The sequence below is a fragment of the Salmo trutta genome, chromosome 4 (assembly GCF_901001165.1).
Source record: "Salmo trutta chromosome 4, fSalTru1.1, whole genome shotgun sequence".
In the NCBI taxonomy this organism is placed as follows: domain Eukaryota; kingdom Metazoa; phylum Chordata; class Actinopteri; order Salmoniformes; family Salmonidae; genus Salmo; species Salmo trutta.
The window spans coordinates 52,721,534-52,738,521 of record NC_042960.1 but is presented as its reverse complement, the minus strand read 5'-3'; the positions used below and the strand labels follow the sequence as shown (position 1 = coordinate 52,738,521).

Genomic DNA, 16,988 nt, shown 5'->3' with positions numbered 1-16,988 from the left:
CGTTCGGCCATCACTCATTTATATATTTTTATGTACATATTCGCATTCATTCCTTTACACTTGTGTGTATAAGGTAGTTGTTGTGAAATTGTTAGGTTATATTACTTGTTAGATATTACTGCATGGTCAGAACTAGAAGCACAAGCATTTCGCTACACTTGCATCAACACCTGCTAACCATGTGTATGTGACAAATAAATTTGATTAGATTTTTTTTTTTATGGGGTATGGTGTGAAGATTGATGAGGGGAAAAAACGATTTAATGCATTTTAGAATAAGGCTGTAACATAACAAAATGTGGAAAAAGTCAAGGGGTCTGAATAGTTTCAGAATGCACTGTATGTTCCGATGATGATGATACTGATGAACTACTGTAGCTTTGGACTGCTTATAGCCCTACTACCGCAGAGACACATCAATACTGTGAATGCTGTATGGCTCAGTTCCACTGACTTAATTTACATTCTGTACATTATTAGGCTATCATGCTTCCCACATATACATGTATTATGTCTGCACACTTCTTTGAAACAATAATGTGAACGTGAAACAGAAATAGTTTGCATTCCAGGCAAAGTCATGCATACAGAAGAGCAACACAGAAAAGGGTACTTGATGCGTGATTAGTTGATTGATTGATTGATTGATTTCTTTATTTCAGTGTATTTCACACACACATTCCCACTATCCTTATTTGACAACAATCTTATTTTTTTTGCAGTGTAGAATTTACTCATGCAGCTGATTGATTAAATGGAGCAATGCATCGTCACCACTGCTGTAGGCTAATAAAGTTGATCCAGGTAACACCATGTGGACAATAAAGGTAATTGCACGTTTTGGGGATTTACTGTACTTCATAGACAACCTAACATTTCACGTATCTGACAGAAAGGGTGAGCGCTTGGTTTCAACCCTATTGCCTTTATTTTACTGATAGTGTCAGTTCACTGATAACCTTAAAGAAGTAGCCGTACATTATGTAATGGTATATTTAAACAATGTACAGTACCAGTCAAAAGTTTGGACACAGTTACTCATTCAAGGGTTTTTCATTATTTTTACTATTGTCTACATTGTAGAATAATAATGAAGACATCAAAACAATGAAATAACACATATGGAATCATGTAGTAACCACAAAAGTGTTAAACAAATCAAAATATATTTTATATTTGAGCTTCTTCAAAGTAGCCACCCTTTGCCTTGATGACAGCTTTGCACACTGTTGGCATTCTCTCAACCAGCTTCATGAGGTAGTCACCTGGTGGAAATCTGTCCGTTGGTCTGATGAGTCCAAATTTGAAATTTTTGGTTCCAACCGCCGTGTCTTTGTGAGACACAGAGTAGGTGAACGGATGATCTCCGCATGTGTGGTTCCCACCGCGAAGCATGGAGGTGAAGGTGTGATGGTGTGGGGGTGCTTTGCTGGTGAAATTGTCTGAGATTTATTTAGAATTCAAGGCACACTTAACCAGCATGGCTACCACAGCATTCTGCAGTGTTACTCCATCCCATCTGGTTTGCGCTTAGTGGAACTATCATTTGTTTTTCAACAGGACAATGACCCAACACACCTCCAGGCTGTGTAAGGGCTATTTGACCAAAAAGGAGAGTGATGGAATGCTGCATCAGATGACCTGGCCTCCACAATCACTCGACCTCAACCCAAATGAGATGGATTGGGATGAGTTGGCCTGCAGAGTGAAGGAAAAGCAGCCAACAAGTTCTCAGCATATGTGGAAACTCCTTCAAGACTTTGGGAAAAGTATTCCAAGTGAAGCTGGTTGAGAGAATGCTAAGAGTGTGCAAAGCTGTCATCAAGGGTAGCTATTTTGAAGAATCTAAAATCTAAAATCTATTTTGATTTGTTTAACACTTTTTTGTTTACTACATGATTCCATATGTGTTATTTCATAGTTTTGATGTCTTCACTATTATTGTACAATGTAGAATACAGTAAAAAATTAAGAAAAACCCTTGAATGAGTAGCTGTGTCCAAACTTTTGACTGGTGCTGTAGTTAAACAGGTGTCTTTCTTGAGTATGTCACACATACACACTTACTAGCACTATTTTCTGAAAGCATGATTTGCTGAACTATCACATGTTCATACAGTATTATGTTTTAAAAACAAATGAAATGTTTCATTTCAAATGCATAAATGAATGCATATTCTATTGTTTTCACAACATGCCTTAACATAACCTTATTCTGTCGTCATCAATCTCTTCACCTGTGTGGATGGACTCCACTCAATACACAGGGTGGGGCGGAGCAAGTAGAGGGCAACAAAGCAAAGTTGAACCATAGGTAATCAGGCCTAGTAGAACAGTAGGGTAGGCTGCTATGCAATAGCAACATAGATTGCAGACAGAGGCAGGTGCAACATCCATGAAATACCAGATGATTTGTTCTGGGATTAATCATTGATAATGCCTTGTATTGGCTACCTCATTCCATTTTCCACAGATAGGGAGGATAGGTTGGGCAGCTCCCCTGGGCAGTACCTCATGCTGCCTGAGCTGAGCTTCCACTTCCATGTACTCATCCCTGTCTTTGGGTTATCACTACTATCACCTAATTTACTGTATCTGTCAGAAAGAAGGGAACTTTCCTTTTACTGTCCATTCACCATATCGTTCTCACTTCCCCTCCCTTTCTCAACCGTGGCTTACCACACCTTGTTCCCATGGCAATGTGGACCTCAGGCAATCTTAATAGCTGATACCTGCTGGAGAGTGCATGAAAGTCCTGACTAACCGGTTCTGCCTGCTGAGACAAAGGATTGACATACAGAAAGTTGGACAGGGAGAGGAGTGACAAATACCCGTTGTGTCATTAATTTCACACCAAAAACACTTTTAGAATGATTCATATGTCTATTGACACTGTAATTATACATAAGAAATGTTCGTTTGAAATAGGAAAATTATGACTAATCTACTCCAACAAAGTCTGAAAGTATTTATTCTAGGCTATGTCCCCGAGGGACTTCTCAATTTGGTGTTCTCCACTGACAGAGTTTCCCCAAACTACATACTCTGCATATTCTACGGAACGCGTAGACCTATTCACGGATCTGCTTACTTGTTTTAGATGAAAAGTTATTGAATCCTGGAAATACTCTGTCATGCTTCAACGGAAACTTAATGCAGTTAAACGAAATATATTAGAGACACGAGAAAAATGTATCGGGCGCAACGAAGGTCTGGTGTAGGCCTATCCGCTTTACAAACCGTGTGACACATTGAAGGTAAATCGTTTTGATTAAAAAATATGACTTATTTGTTTTTAATAACTACCATGTTTGTTCGTGACAAGAATTGTCATAGGTTTTCTAACGGGAAAGTTAATTGTGATTTAACGACCGTTATACAAAATAAAATAAAAAGTAAAATAAATCTGTGTCTGATGATTGAGACTCATTTGTGTGTTTCAATGGTATAAAGAAGCAGTTTGAGAAACATTATGCAATGATCACGTTTCTGATTCTGAGGGAAAAAACACCACTCGTAATTTCCCGGTGCACAGGTGAACGACTATATTCGATGCACTTGTCTGCCAACTTTATTGGGTTTAGCCTGAGAAATATAGTATGCCAGTTTATAAACACATCTATTTATCTACCTATTTTAGTGAGTTGGACATGGCGTGCTGGCAATGGTGCCGTCGGACCTGCGTTTGTTTCCTGGACGATGAAGAGAAGCAGTCTATTGCTATTGACAAGGATATTCAGAGGATTCTCCGAAAGCAGAAGAAGAGGGAACGCAAAGAAATCAAAGTTATTTTACTCGGTAAGTAGCTCCATCTTCTGTCTTCCTTTCTATGGACTTGAAATCTATTATGTTTATTATAGCCCACAGAACGGTCATTGCTCACCAGTATCATTGCTGTCATTACAAAATGTGAAGTTTTTCTTCCTTCACTCTTTGGTCTAAGAACGTATTATTGTTGAATAAGGACAGACAACATGAACAGGAATTTGAAGCCTTCTTTTCACCCATTTAAATCCATGATGAGAACAGCCAAATTAGCCATTTATCTACAAAAACAAACAATGTTTTGAGAAAGAATGTATTATATTAGATAGGTTACTGAGGACAACAGGAATGGGAGTACAAAATCAATTTAGTGGGTAGGAATGCATGAGGTGTTGTGGTGGAATATTGACTCAGAAATATAACACTTTTACTCGAACCTATGAATTCAATATAGACTTTAATACAGAGTAGCAAAGCCGAGCCCTTCCATGGAAGGACTCCATTACAAACGTAACAGAGCCGAGCCCCTCCATGGAAGGACTCCATTACAAACGTAACAGAGCCGAGCCCCTCCATGGAAGGACTCCATTACAAACGTAACAGAGCCGAGCCCCTCCATGGAAGGAGTCCATTACAAACGTAACAGAGCTGAGCCCCTCCATGAAAAATACTAAATTCTCATATTACAGAGTCCTGCCTTTATAGGATTCTGTCTTTGCATAACGTATAGAGTCCCCTCCCTCTATATGAAAATAGCTTCCCTTGACCTTTCTCCATTATTATCTCTCCATCTCAGTTGTTGCTTGTTAACGCCCACATCTGACAGCTGTATAGGTTATAATGGTAGCAGGCCCTGGTCGTCCTATATGTTCCTTTCCTTTTATAGCCATTCTGTCTTAGCTCTTCAAAATATTGCCTAAATACTGCCTGCTAACATTGGAGTCCTGCACTAGATGACGTCATTTCTACATGCCAATGTAATTATTGGCTTGATGTTTTCTCAGCATAGCAACTGCACCTAGTTACATTGAATAATCTCCCACAGTGTACACTTAGATCTAGATTTAATCAGATTGTGTTAACCTGTGATAGAAGACACCTGCATAGCGGATGTTTTCAGGCAGGTCACTCAGGTGTATCACACAAGTCAGTATTAGACACCCATCCATGTCTGAGGATGTCTGGAGATGACTTGGGAACCGGCGACAAGGGACAACAGTGAGCGGTGTTACCTTCAAGTTGGCTTTTGTTTTGCTAGGGCGTAAAGCATCTGCCTATGGTTCCAAATGTTGTATGTTCGAATCCAGCAATAGAAAGTTGTTTTAAAATATTAGAGTTTTAAGCCTATCCCCAACCTTAACCCTTACCGTAACCATTCTGAGTCAATGCCTAACCTTAAGAATTCTGAGTTAATGCCTAAACTTAAAAATTTGCAGTTAATGCCTACATGTAACTTTGGAACGATACAGAGAAGTAACCAAACACTTCGAAATTTGAGGTTTGGAACAACTTCGAAATCTTATATTTGACTAACATTCTTCTGACCAAACCACATGACCTTTGTTTTTGAGGTGTTCCGAACAAGGTTAAGGGTAGAGAAAGCTTGTTGGACACTAAGAAAGCTTTGTTGTAGAGCATTTAACACAAAATCCGGGGAGGAGCCAGCTGAGTATAAGACTGTGTCATCTGCATATAAATGGATGAGAGAGCTTCCTACTGCCTGAGCTATGTTGTTGATGTAAATTGAAAAGAGTGTGGGGCCTAGGATTGAGCATTGGGGTACTCCCTTGGTGACAGGCAGTGGCTGAGACAGCAGATGTTCTGACTTTATACACTGCACTCTTTGAGAGAGGTAGTTAGTAAACCAGGCCAAAGACCCCTCAGAGACATCAATAATCCTTAGCTGGCCCACAAGAATGGAATGGTCTACTGTATCAAAAGCTTTGACCATGTCAATAGAAATAGCAGCACAATATTGCTTAGAATCAAGGGCAATGGTGACATCATTGAGGACCTTTAAGTTTGCAGTGACACATCCATAGCCTGAGCGGAAACAGATTGCATACCCGAGAGAATACTATAGACATGAAGAAAGCCAGTCAGTTGTTTATTGACAAGTTTTTCTAACACTTTTGATAAACAGGGCAAAATAGAAATATGCCTATAACAGCTAGAATCAGCTTGATCTCCCCTTTTAAATTAAGGATTAACCGTGGCTGCCTTCCAAGCAATGGGAACCTCCACAGAAAGGAGAGACAGGTTAAAAAGGTTGGAGATAGGCTTGGCAATGATAGGGGCAGCAACCTTAAAGAAGAAAGGGTCTAAACCATCTGACCCAGATGTTTTTCTGGAGTCAAGTTTAAGGAGCTCCTTTAGCACCTCGGACTCAGCGACTGCCTGCAGGGAGAAACTTTGTACCGGGGCAGGGGAAAAAGAGGTAAAGCATCATGGATAGTAGCATTAGAAGGGGTAGGAGATGAGGAAATGTTGGACGGGCAAGGAGGCATGGCTGAGTCAAATAGGAATCCTAACTTAATGAAGTGGTGATTAAAGAGCTCAGCCATGTGCTTCTTGTCAGTAACAACCACATCATCAACATTAAGGGACATGGGCAGGTGTGAGGAGGAGGGTTTATTCTCCATGTCTTTAACTGTTTTCCAGAACTTCTTGGGGTTAGACCCACAGAGAGAGAACTGCTCCTTAAAGTAAATAACTTTGGCCTTCCGGATAGCCTGAGTGCACTTATTTCTCATTTGCCTGAACGATAGCCAGTCAGCCTGAGTATGCGTGTGCCGAGTCTTTCGCCAAATGCAATTCTTGAGGTGGAGTAACTCTGCAAGATCACGGTCGAACTAGGGGCTGAACCTGTTTTTAATTCTCATTTTCTTTATGGGGGCGTGTTTGTTAACAATACCACTGAAAATATCAAAAAAGAAGGTCCAAGCGTCCTCCACAGAGGGAATTAAGCTAATTCTATACCATTTTACAGAGGCCAGTTTATGAAGGCAGGCTTGCTCATTAAAGTGTTTTAGCAAGCGTCTATGACAAATCAGGACAGGTCGTTTCACTGAGCAGCTATTACGAACACAGGCTGTAAAACAGTGATCACTAAGGTCATTGCAGAAAACACAAGACTGATACCTATCAGGATTATTTGTGAGGCTAACATAGGCTGCATGGGATTTCCATAGACATTAAAACCAGGGGGATTTCTCATAATGCGAATCCATGTAGCCAATGGCAAATGTCCTCTTTAGATATAATAATGCATAGATATTCCCCAGCAAACCAGGAACATTCCCAGAACATTAGCTAAGATTCCCATTATATTCAAGTTAGGGTTTTATCTAACATTAGGATTATAACATCCCAAAAACATTCAGAGAATGTTTTTGATCAAATCTATTTATTTATCAAAAATGTTTTACATGAAATATACTTGGAATGTTCTTGTAACATTCACAAAAATGTTGTAACAACCACCACAGAACATTCCCCAAAAGGGAGATCTTTTGTTGTTGTTGTATAACTTGTTTGGGGTAGGGGGCAGTATTTTCACGTCCGGATGAAAAGCGTGCCCAGAGTAAACTGCCTGCTACACAGGCCCAGAAGCTAGGATATGCATATTATTAGAAGATTTGGAGAGAAAACACTCTGACGTTTCTAAAACTGTTTGTATGATGTTTGTGAGTATAACAGAACTCATATGGCTAGCGAAAACCTGAGAAAGATCCAAGCAGGAAGTGGGAAATCTGAGGTTTGTAGTTTTTCAAGTGATTGCCTATCCAATATACAGTGTCTGTGGGGTCATATTGCACTTCCCAAGGCTTCCACTAGATGTCAACAGTCTTTAGAACGTTGTTTCAGGCTTCTACTGTGAATGGGGAGAGAATAAGAGCTATTGGAATCAGGTGTCTGGAAAATTGGCATGAGCTCAGTCATGCGTGCGGCCGTGAGAGCGAGCTGAGTTCCTTTTCATTTTTGAAGACAAAGGAGTTGTCCGGTTGGAATATTATTGAAGATTTATTATAAAAACATCTTAAAGATTGATTCTATACATCGTTTGACATGTTTCTACAAACTGTAATGCAACTTTTTTGACTTTTTGTCTGGCCTTGTGCATGCGCCTTCTGCATTTGGAATAGTGAACTGAACGTGCGAACAAAAAGGAGGTATTTGGACATAAATATGGACTTTATCGAAACAAAACAAACATTTATTGTGGAACTGGGAAGCCTGGGAGTGCATTCCGATGAAGATCATCAAAGGTAAGTGAATATTTATAATGCTATTTCTGACTTTTGTTGACTCCACAACATGGCGGGTATCTGTATGGATACTTTGCAACAGCAGGAAAATAATCCTGCAGCAACAGGAAATGTGAATTATTATGTGGATTACAAATTACTATACATTTTATTGTAGGGGTTTATACATTTTTCATAAGGGCAAATCAAGTCTGACATTTTAAAGTGGAAATGACAAACTTTGGAAACCTTTTTAAACCTTGCATACACTACAAGTTTGTAATTTCCTGTAGTACAGGAAACAAAAGAATGATCAAATTAAGATCCTGTATGTTACTTGTTAAATACATTTTTACTCCTAAATTTATTTAGGCTTACCATCACAAAGTGGTTGAATGCTTATTGATTTAAGACATTTTAGTTTTTCATTTGTAATTCATTTGTAAACATTTCTAAAAACATAATTCCACTTTGACATTATGGGGTATTGCGTGTTTCTTTTTGATGTTGTCTGTACTCAGATATGGCGAGCTTTGAAAGTCTGTCCTCAGATGAAGTGGTCCCAATGGATGTCCCAAGAGACTGCTGGCACATCCTTGTATGCCATGGGTTGTATGTGTACTTATGTTAGCAAAGGTTGTATACAACAATACAGTTAAAAGTCACACACAATGTAGGCTACAAACCTATTACAACTGGAGCAGACCAATCCTGCTCTTGGAGTTATGCTAGATGTGCAGGCATCTGTTCAAGCCCAGTACTAACACATCTGATACAACTTATCAAACCTAATGAGTTGATAATAATGTGTATTATTGCTGGGCTGGAATAGAAGTCTGCTCACCAGGTAGATCAGGGTGTGGAGCAAGGTTGGCCACCTCTGGTATGGACTAGTTTTTGTTCAACGGAAAGTATGCTTTAGTAATAATAGCCTACTTACTAAGATGTCTAACATGTACGAACAAGTTAACATATTTCAAAATGTACAAAAAAACTGAGTTGATTCATTCAATGTTGATGTTCATTAATCACAGATCACAATTCTGCAATAAAAAGGGTGAAAGGGATCTGTCTTAAATTTGTCTGTGTTTCTGTGTTGCTTTTTCAAATTAGCATGAGCTTTTTGTCCAGTTGTGAGCTTTCCAATCTGTTTTATTTGATTGTCACTCTCTCAGGATATCAGCCATGTGAACCCATTTTGCAGCTTATTATATTGGCATGTATCACCAATGCAGCCATAGGCCTGCAGTATAATAACATTAGTGGCCTTATGGGCATGTGCAATGCGCCCTTGACATTGTATAATGTCTGGCAATATAATTGCTATCTGGTCCAATTTTGTCTAGTAGCCTGATAAACCATTTTGTCTGCTCAGCTAATTTATACAGTAAAAAAAGTTTAAAAAGACCAATACTCAACAAATTACTTGTCTACAAAGGATTCCTGCAATGTCATGCAATGTGGATTATAGGGCTAATAGCTACTAGACCGTAGGCTACTAGATGCACTAGAACAGGATAATACATTATATTTAAACCTCCTTGCTATAATCACGTTAAATTGGATGAAACTAGATCGAAACGGCATATGCATAATTCAATTGTCTTTATTACAATATGTAATGAAAGGTCACAATGAAAAATATTTAACAGATGTATCTAACTGCCTTGTTCTTAGAAATAACCACAATCCTAATAAATGCTACCGGTATGCATAAAAAACAAAGATACCATTATTTGTGTGTGTGTGTGTGTGTGTGTGTGTGTGTGTGTGTGTACACATTTTACTATAGTAAACCAACAAAAATTCAGAGAAGTGAGAACATTTTGCCGGTCCTCACTTGTAAAAAGGCTATTTTAGGCTTACGGGTTAGGTTTAGGGTTAAGAGTTGGGGTTAGGGTTTAAGGGTAAAGTTAGTGTTAAGGTTATTGTAAGGGTTAGGGGTAAGGGAAAATAGGATTTTGAATGGGAATCAATTATTGGTCCCCAAAAGTTCTCACAAGTATAGTAAGACGTGTGTGTGTGTGTGTGTGTGTGTGTGGGGGGGGGGGGGGTTACATTATTTTTATGGCCAATGTTTGCTTATTTAATTTTAATGTGTAGGAGAGTGTGTGGGACAGTGTGTGTGCACGATAGAGAGAGCATGTGTTTTACAACTGAGACGGGGGCCAGAGGACATCAGCAGTATCTTTTCAGTCCCAGGTGGATGTCATTCAAAAAGATGTCATTGCCGAGGGCAGTGAGATGATACCCATCCCTCAAAAATTGCCCTGGGTGACTGTGTTTTATGTCCGTGTGCTTTATTGCTGCTCCCCTCAATCCCCTGACAAAGACTGTCATCACGTTGCTGACCCAGATCCGTGCCTTGTTGATCTTCACTGGATGAGCATTCCTCCAATGCACGCGTTGATGCAGGAGTAGAGGATCTTCATTGACGGGAACTCTGCATGTAGACTCTGCATGTCTCTCTTCATTCTTCTAACCAGCTCCACAAACTTAAGCCTTCCTAAATCATTGTCCCCTGCATGTACAGGATGTACAACCAGGATGTCAGGAGCAGGCTGTTGCAGGAGCTGCCTTCTGAATGTTGGAAGGACACCACTCCAGCACATGCACTCTGTCAGAACTCTGTCCAAACCGGTTAGCACACCACACCACCTTAGGTGCATGTGCAAAGAGCCTCCTCTTAGCCTGCTGGTCCGTGATTGGTCTGTGTCAGAACGTGGTCCTGTGTGACGACAAATGTAGTAGTCAGAATGGATAAATATTTAATTAAATATCTTGATTTGGAGCGAACTTAATCATAATAAACACATTTTAGAGCCCAAAACACCTGTCAAAATTATTTTGGTTTAGCCTTTCTGGCGATCGTAATTTACATATGCTTTTTAGGGCAGACCATGGCTTTTGGTACCATGAGGTTGCTACGCAGGAGCCGACCAGCAGAGCTCATGACTTCACGCTCCAGACCAGACATGGGGGCAATGTTCCCTGAGCGCAAACTTGAACGTTGTGAAAATTCTGTGCAACTTCCAGCGCGCGTTTACTGTGAACACTGATGCTGTACCCACTTTAAGTTACAGTTATTAACAGTGGCCATGTAGGCTACTGTGGCTATTTGCTCATAATGTAGGCCTACCAGAGTGGCCTACCATCAAAAACAATGGAGAAAAAGCATCCCATAACATTTTAACATGAAAAAATTATATAATTCAGCCTACTGTAGCAGCCAATGTGGGTGCTAATTCCATGATACTTTTGAAAAAAACATGCAGGACTTCACATTTTATCCACTTGTCCTTCAGATTGAAAATGTTGTGTTGTTTGATGCAAGAAACCACTTGACAAAATAAAATGCATCATTATTCCCGTACCATTTAAAGAGAATCAGACAAATTATGCTACCCTCTGCCTATTGGCTACTTAGCTTATTCAAGCCTGTCATAAAATACAACACTGCCCCTTTAAGACAAAAATAATGCTCTTTACCTGACTCTCTTTTCAAACATGTCTAGAAATGTACACGTTTTGTGCTCTTTTAGGAAGCAATCACTCCCCTATTGCTGACTACAAATTATCTATAAGCTAAGAACTCACTAACTAGAAAAGAATATGAACAAAATGTGAACACGTGGCTACATGCAGCTCTCGCTTTGATCTCAAAACAAGCGCATCTACTCACAACCGCTAATGCTGTAAACACAGTCCAGTTCAAAGTAAATGGCACAGATCCATATATGGCAATGGTCTATTTGCATATTGGCCTACTGCTGCTCTGATTGTTTATGCTGCTCAGAGTACGGGCTGAGTAGTTTTATTTTTTATTTTACCTTTATTTAACCAGGTAGGCCAGTTGAGAACAAGTTCTCATTTACAACTGCGACCTGGCCAAGATAAAGTAAAGCAGTGCGACAAAAACAACAACACAGAGTTACACATAAACAAACGTACAGTCAAAAGGGTTGGAAGTGTTGACTTTGGGGATGACAAGTGCAATATACCTGCTGGAGTGCATGCTACAGGTGAGTGTTGCTGTGGTGACCAGTGAGCTGAGATAAGGTGGGGCTTTACCTAGCAAAGACTTATAGATGACCTGGAGCCAGTGGGTTTGGCGACGGATGTGTAGTGAGGGCCAGCCAACGAGAGCATACAGGTCGCAGTGGTGGGTAGTATATGGGGCTTTGGTGATAAAACGGATGGCACTGTGATAGACTACATCCAGTTTTCTGAGTAGAGTGTTGGGGGCTATTTTGTAAATGACATCGCCGAAGTCAAGGATTGGTAGGATAGTCAGTTTTACGAGGGTATGTTTGGCGGCATGAGTGAAGGAGGCTTTGTTTGCGAAATAGGAAGCCGATTCTACATTTAATTTTGGATTGGAGATGTTTAATATGAGTCTGGAAGGAGAGTTTACAGTTGCTGCAGGGGGTGCTGAGATGTTGGCCGGGGTAGGGGTTTCCAGGTGGAAAGCATGGCCAGCGTGGAAAAAATTACTTATTGAAATTATCGATTATTGTAGATTTATCGGTGGTGACAGTGTTTCCTATCCTCAGTGCAGTTGTCAGCTGGGAGGAAGTGCTCTTATTCTCCATGGACTTTAAAGTGTCCCAAATCTTTTTGGAATTAGTGCTACAGGAAGCAAATTTCTGTTTGAAAAAGCTAGCCTTAGCTTTCCTAACTGACTGAGTATATTGGTTCCTGACTTCCCTGAAAAGTTGCATATCGCTGGGGCTATTGGATGCTAATCCAGAACACCACAGGATGTTTTTGTGCTGGTCAAGGGCAGTCAAGTCTGGAGTGAACCAAGGGCTATATCTGTTCTTAGTTCTACATTTTTTGAATGGGGCATGCTTATTTAAGATGGAGAGGAAAGCACTTTTGAAGAGCAACCGGGCATCCTCTACTGACGGGATGAGGTCAATATCCTTCCAGGATACCCAGGCCAGGTCGAGTAGAAAGGCCTGCTCGCTGAAGTGTTTTAGGGAACGTTTGACAGTGGTGAGGGGTGGTCGTTTGACCGCGGACCCATTACGCACGCAGGCAATGAGTCAGTGATTGCTGAGATCCTGGTTGAAGACAGCAGAGGTGTATTTAGAGGGCAAGTTGGTCAGGATGATATCTAAGAGGGTGCCTGTGTTTACGGATTTAGGGTTGTACCTGGTAGGTTGCTTGATAATTTGTGTGAGATTGAGGGCATCTAGCTTAGATTGTAGGACGGCCGTGGTGTTAAGCATGTCCCAGTTTCGGTCACCTGACAGTATGAACTCTGAAGATAGATGGGGGGTGATCAATTCACATATGGTGTCCAGGGCACAGCTGGGGGCTGAAGGGGGTCTATAACAAGCGGCAACAGTGAGAGACTTGTTTCTGGAAAGGTGGATTTTTAAAAGTAGAAGCTCGGTTTGTTTGGGCACAGACCTGGATAGTATGACATAACTCTACAGGCTATGACAGAACTCTACAGGCTAGATTGTAACTCCGCCCCCTTTGGCAGTTCTATCTTGTCGGAAAATGTTATTGTTATGGATGGAAATTTCAGGATTTTTGGTGGCCTTCCTAAGCCAGCATTCAGACACGTCTAGGACATCTGGGTTGGCGGAGTGTGCTAAAGCAGTGAATAAAACAAACTTAGGGAGGAGGCTTCTAATATTAACATGCATGAAACCAATGCTTTTATGGTTACAGAAGTCAACAAATGAGAGTGCCTGGGGAGTGGGAGTGATGCTGGCGGCTGCAGGGCCTGGATTAACCTCTACATCACCAGGGGAACAGAGGAGGAGCAGGATAAGAGTACAACTAAAGGCTAAAAGAACTGCTTGTCTAGTGCGTTCGGAACAGAGAGTTAAAGGAGCAGGTTTCTGGGCGCGGAAGAATAAATTCAAGCCATAATGTACAGACAAGGGTATGGTAGAATGTGAGTACATTGGAGGTAAACCTAGGCATTGAGTGACGATGAGAGAGGTTTGTCTCTAGTGGCACCATTTAAGCCAGGTGCGGTCACCGCATGTATGGGGGTGGAACAAAAGGGCTAGCTAAGGCATATTGAGCAGGGCTGGAGGCTCTACAGTGAAATAAGACAACAATTACTAATCAAAACACCAATAGACAAGGCATATTGACATTACGGAGAGGCATGTGTAGCCGAGTGATCATAGGGTCCAGTGAGTAGCTAGGCGAGTTGGAGGCATGGCGATTCAGACAGCTAGCAGGCCAGGGTTAGCAGACTAGCAGATGGGCCTCAGGGGGACGTCGCAACGGGAGCCTGTTGAAACCCCGTCGGACGGTTCCGTTGGCAGACCAGTTGTGATGGATCGGCAGGGCTCCGTGTCAGCAGCATAGGGTCCAGGCCAATTGGCAAAAGAGGTATTGAAGCCCAGGAATTATCTGATGTATCTCTTTGGCTAGCTGGGAGATGGGCCTAACTGGTGCTTGCTTCGGGACAGAAACCCCCTCGGGCGGTTACGTCGGTAGACCAGTCGTGATGAATCGGCAGGGCTCCGTGTCGGTAGCAAAGGGTCCAGGCCAATTGGCAAAAGAGGTATTTGAAGCCCAGGAATTGCTTGATGGTGTGTCAGTCAGAGCATGTGAGTGGAGTGGAGCTTGGAAATGCCGCTCATCACTCATGGAGTGCACCATGTCCTTTCCAACCTCTCCGCTAAAAAATGCTCATTGATCAAAGGAAAAAAAATTGCAGCTCCAAATTCGCTCCAAGTGCGACACAATGGCTGGTAGGGACATAAAGCGCTCACCATTTAAACAACATTTTATTGTATTAAATCTTTATAGTCTATAAATTGTGCATATAGAATGTTACATACTGAGAATTAAATACAAATTTTAAACGAAAAATAACGTATTAGTGCCTTTCAGTTATAGAATTAATTTCTAGAAACATGAGTTTGGCCCGCCTGTGGCTTCAGGCTCATGTGAAGAGCAGGCCAGCAGCGAAGAATATCCTCTCCTCACTTGCAGAGCCACTGGGGATGCTAAACACCCTATTGGCCACTCTTGCCAGGCTGGGCAGAGATGCAGAGTTTTTCTTTTTTTCCAGCAGGCCTAAAGGTTTTTAGGCTCCTTGAACGTAGGAATATGCCAGGCATATTGGGCCAAAATCAACAATGGCCTATTGTATAGATAATAGAACAAAAATTTACGAAACGTCGAAGAGATCTGATTTTTAGTTAATAAATGCTTTGCTACAATGACACAATTAGTTATCTTCCCACCTCGTTCCTTTCTTTTAGCATGTGCACGTATTAAGTACACCATCATGCCTTGGGGATATGTGTCTTTTCAGATTCCACAATGATTCTTTAGTTGTGGACATTACATCACCACACTCCCAATCTTGCTCTCGGTCCTCATCTTTGTATGTCACCTTGATTTAGCACATGTGTGTTCTATCAGTTTCTTTCTGAAAATATTTTGCGAACTTCATGACAGTAGCTAAAGCAAGGGTCTATAGCAGCACACAAGTAGACTACAAATGCATGCTGGGCCGGGCAGGCCCTGAGCTCATGAAGTGAGCGCTACTGGAGGGAAATTGGAAGGTGAGAGAAGGCTGGCGCTCCATTCTTTGAGAACCTTGCTCCTCGCTCCAGTCAAATTGGGCATGCTCCGCTCCAGCTCCGCTCCACTCCCATTCACTGGTGTCAATGCAATAGAATCCTACTCCGATGTGTTCTGCCTACAACAAAATCTCTTGCATAGTTAGTTTTATTTCGGTATGTTGCATTGAAAGTGGCTAATATTACATTGATTCGATCACAATTGCCACAGTAAAGAGAAATGTTGAAAGTGTTAACAGGGAAAACTCTAGAAGTGGTCACCAACCTTTTCTGAGTCAAGATCACTTTCTGAGTCAAAATGCAAGCTGAGATTTAAATAATTTGCTTTCTATTTTAGTGGGCTGATGTTGCCTGCATCTGATGGTCTGTCTCAGCAGAGGGAGAGAGCAGCAGATTGAGGATCTGCCACTCAACAGCCCTCCGCTCTCCCTTTCCTCCACTGACAATAACCAAAAAGGGACACCGTCTTCAGCTGATGGCGAAACTCGAGTCACACCGCATTATTTCTGCCTCATGCACAAATTCATAGTGTTACTCCTATGAACATAGAAAGTGAAATATTCCTCGATATTAAAAAAGACCCAAGCCGCTAATAATAACAACAGAAGCCTACTGATCAACTTTCCTACTCATTCATTACTGCTTTAGTGCTTGTTGTAGCGCTGAGTGGAAATAGGAAGTAAGCGCATTTTATTGCTAATAAAAGTGTTGAATACAAAGTGTTGACAGTGCTGAGTAAGAACTTTAACATGAACTCACTCATAAAAGCAGCAGCTCATAGCTGTATTCGTTGACAGTCTCTCTCTAATCATAGTTTTAAACATTTTGAAATCTCACAGTATCAACTTTGCTGTAGATTTCTTATGCCTGCTACTTTACTGCAGACACGATAATCTGAGCCATCCGATTGGCCAGCGGTAGGCAATTGACTAGGAATGCCTTGGTGACCACTGCTCTAGAAAGTTGAGTGAAGTTCAATCTCGTCCTTCTATCTGTGGGCTGATATTTCTGCGTGTGGGGCCTGGTATAATGACAGGTGCCACTCTGGTTTTTACCAGAAGCGGTGCCTCCTCTTGACAACGCTTCACTTAATTTCATTTTAAATTTGCATAAAGTCGAGCAGAGCTCAACTTTTTGTACTGCTCCACTAGCAGGGTTCTCGCCGCTCATCTTCCCACAATCCCCCGCACATTTCTCTGTGTGCCTTAATTTGAAAATTAATGGGGGTGGAACTTCTGCTGAATTTGTTGTTTGACCTGAAAAGAGCCTCCGCTTGACAACTCTTCGCTGCAAAAGGCTGGCCGCTTCGAGGGCATAGCCATGAACATATTCTAGTAAGTATACATTTTGAAAATGAAAAAAATAAACAATGTACTATTTATTAGCTGCTAGCTAGCATAGGAAGGCC

The 16,988-nt window shown here is 41.2% G+C and overlaps 1 protein-coding gene across 1 annotated transcript in view; it reads left to right on the top strand.

Annotated features, from left to right (window-relative positions):
- Positions 1-2,822: 2,822 nt before the first annotated feature.
- The window catches only part of LOC115192594 (guanine nucleotide-binding protein subunit alpha-11), a 28,672-nt gene continuing 14,506 nt past the window's right edge, over positions 2,823-16,988 (top strand). Inside the window, exons 1-2 of the mRNA XM_029751271.1 lie at positions 2,823-3,257; positions 3,641-3,798. Of these exons, the coding sequence (XP_029607131.1) occupies positions 3,651-3,798 (148 nt within the window). The 5' untranslated portion in view covers positions 2,823-3,257; positions 3,641-3,650. The remainder of the gene's footprint in view (positions 3,258-3,640; positions 3,799-16,988) is intronic.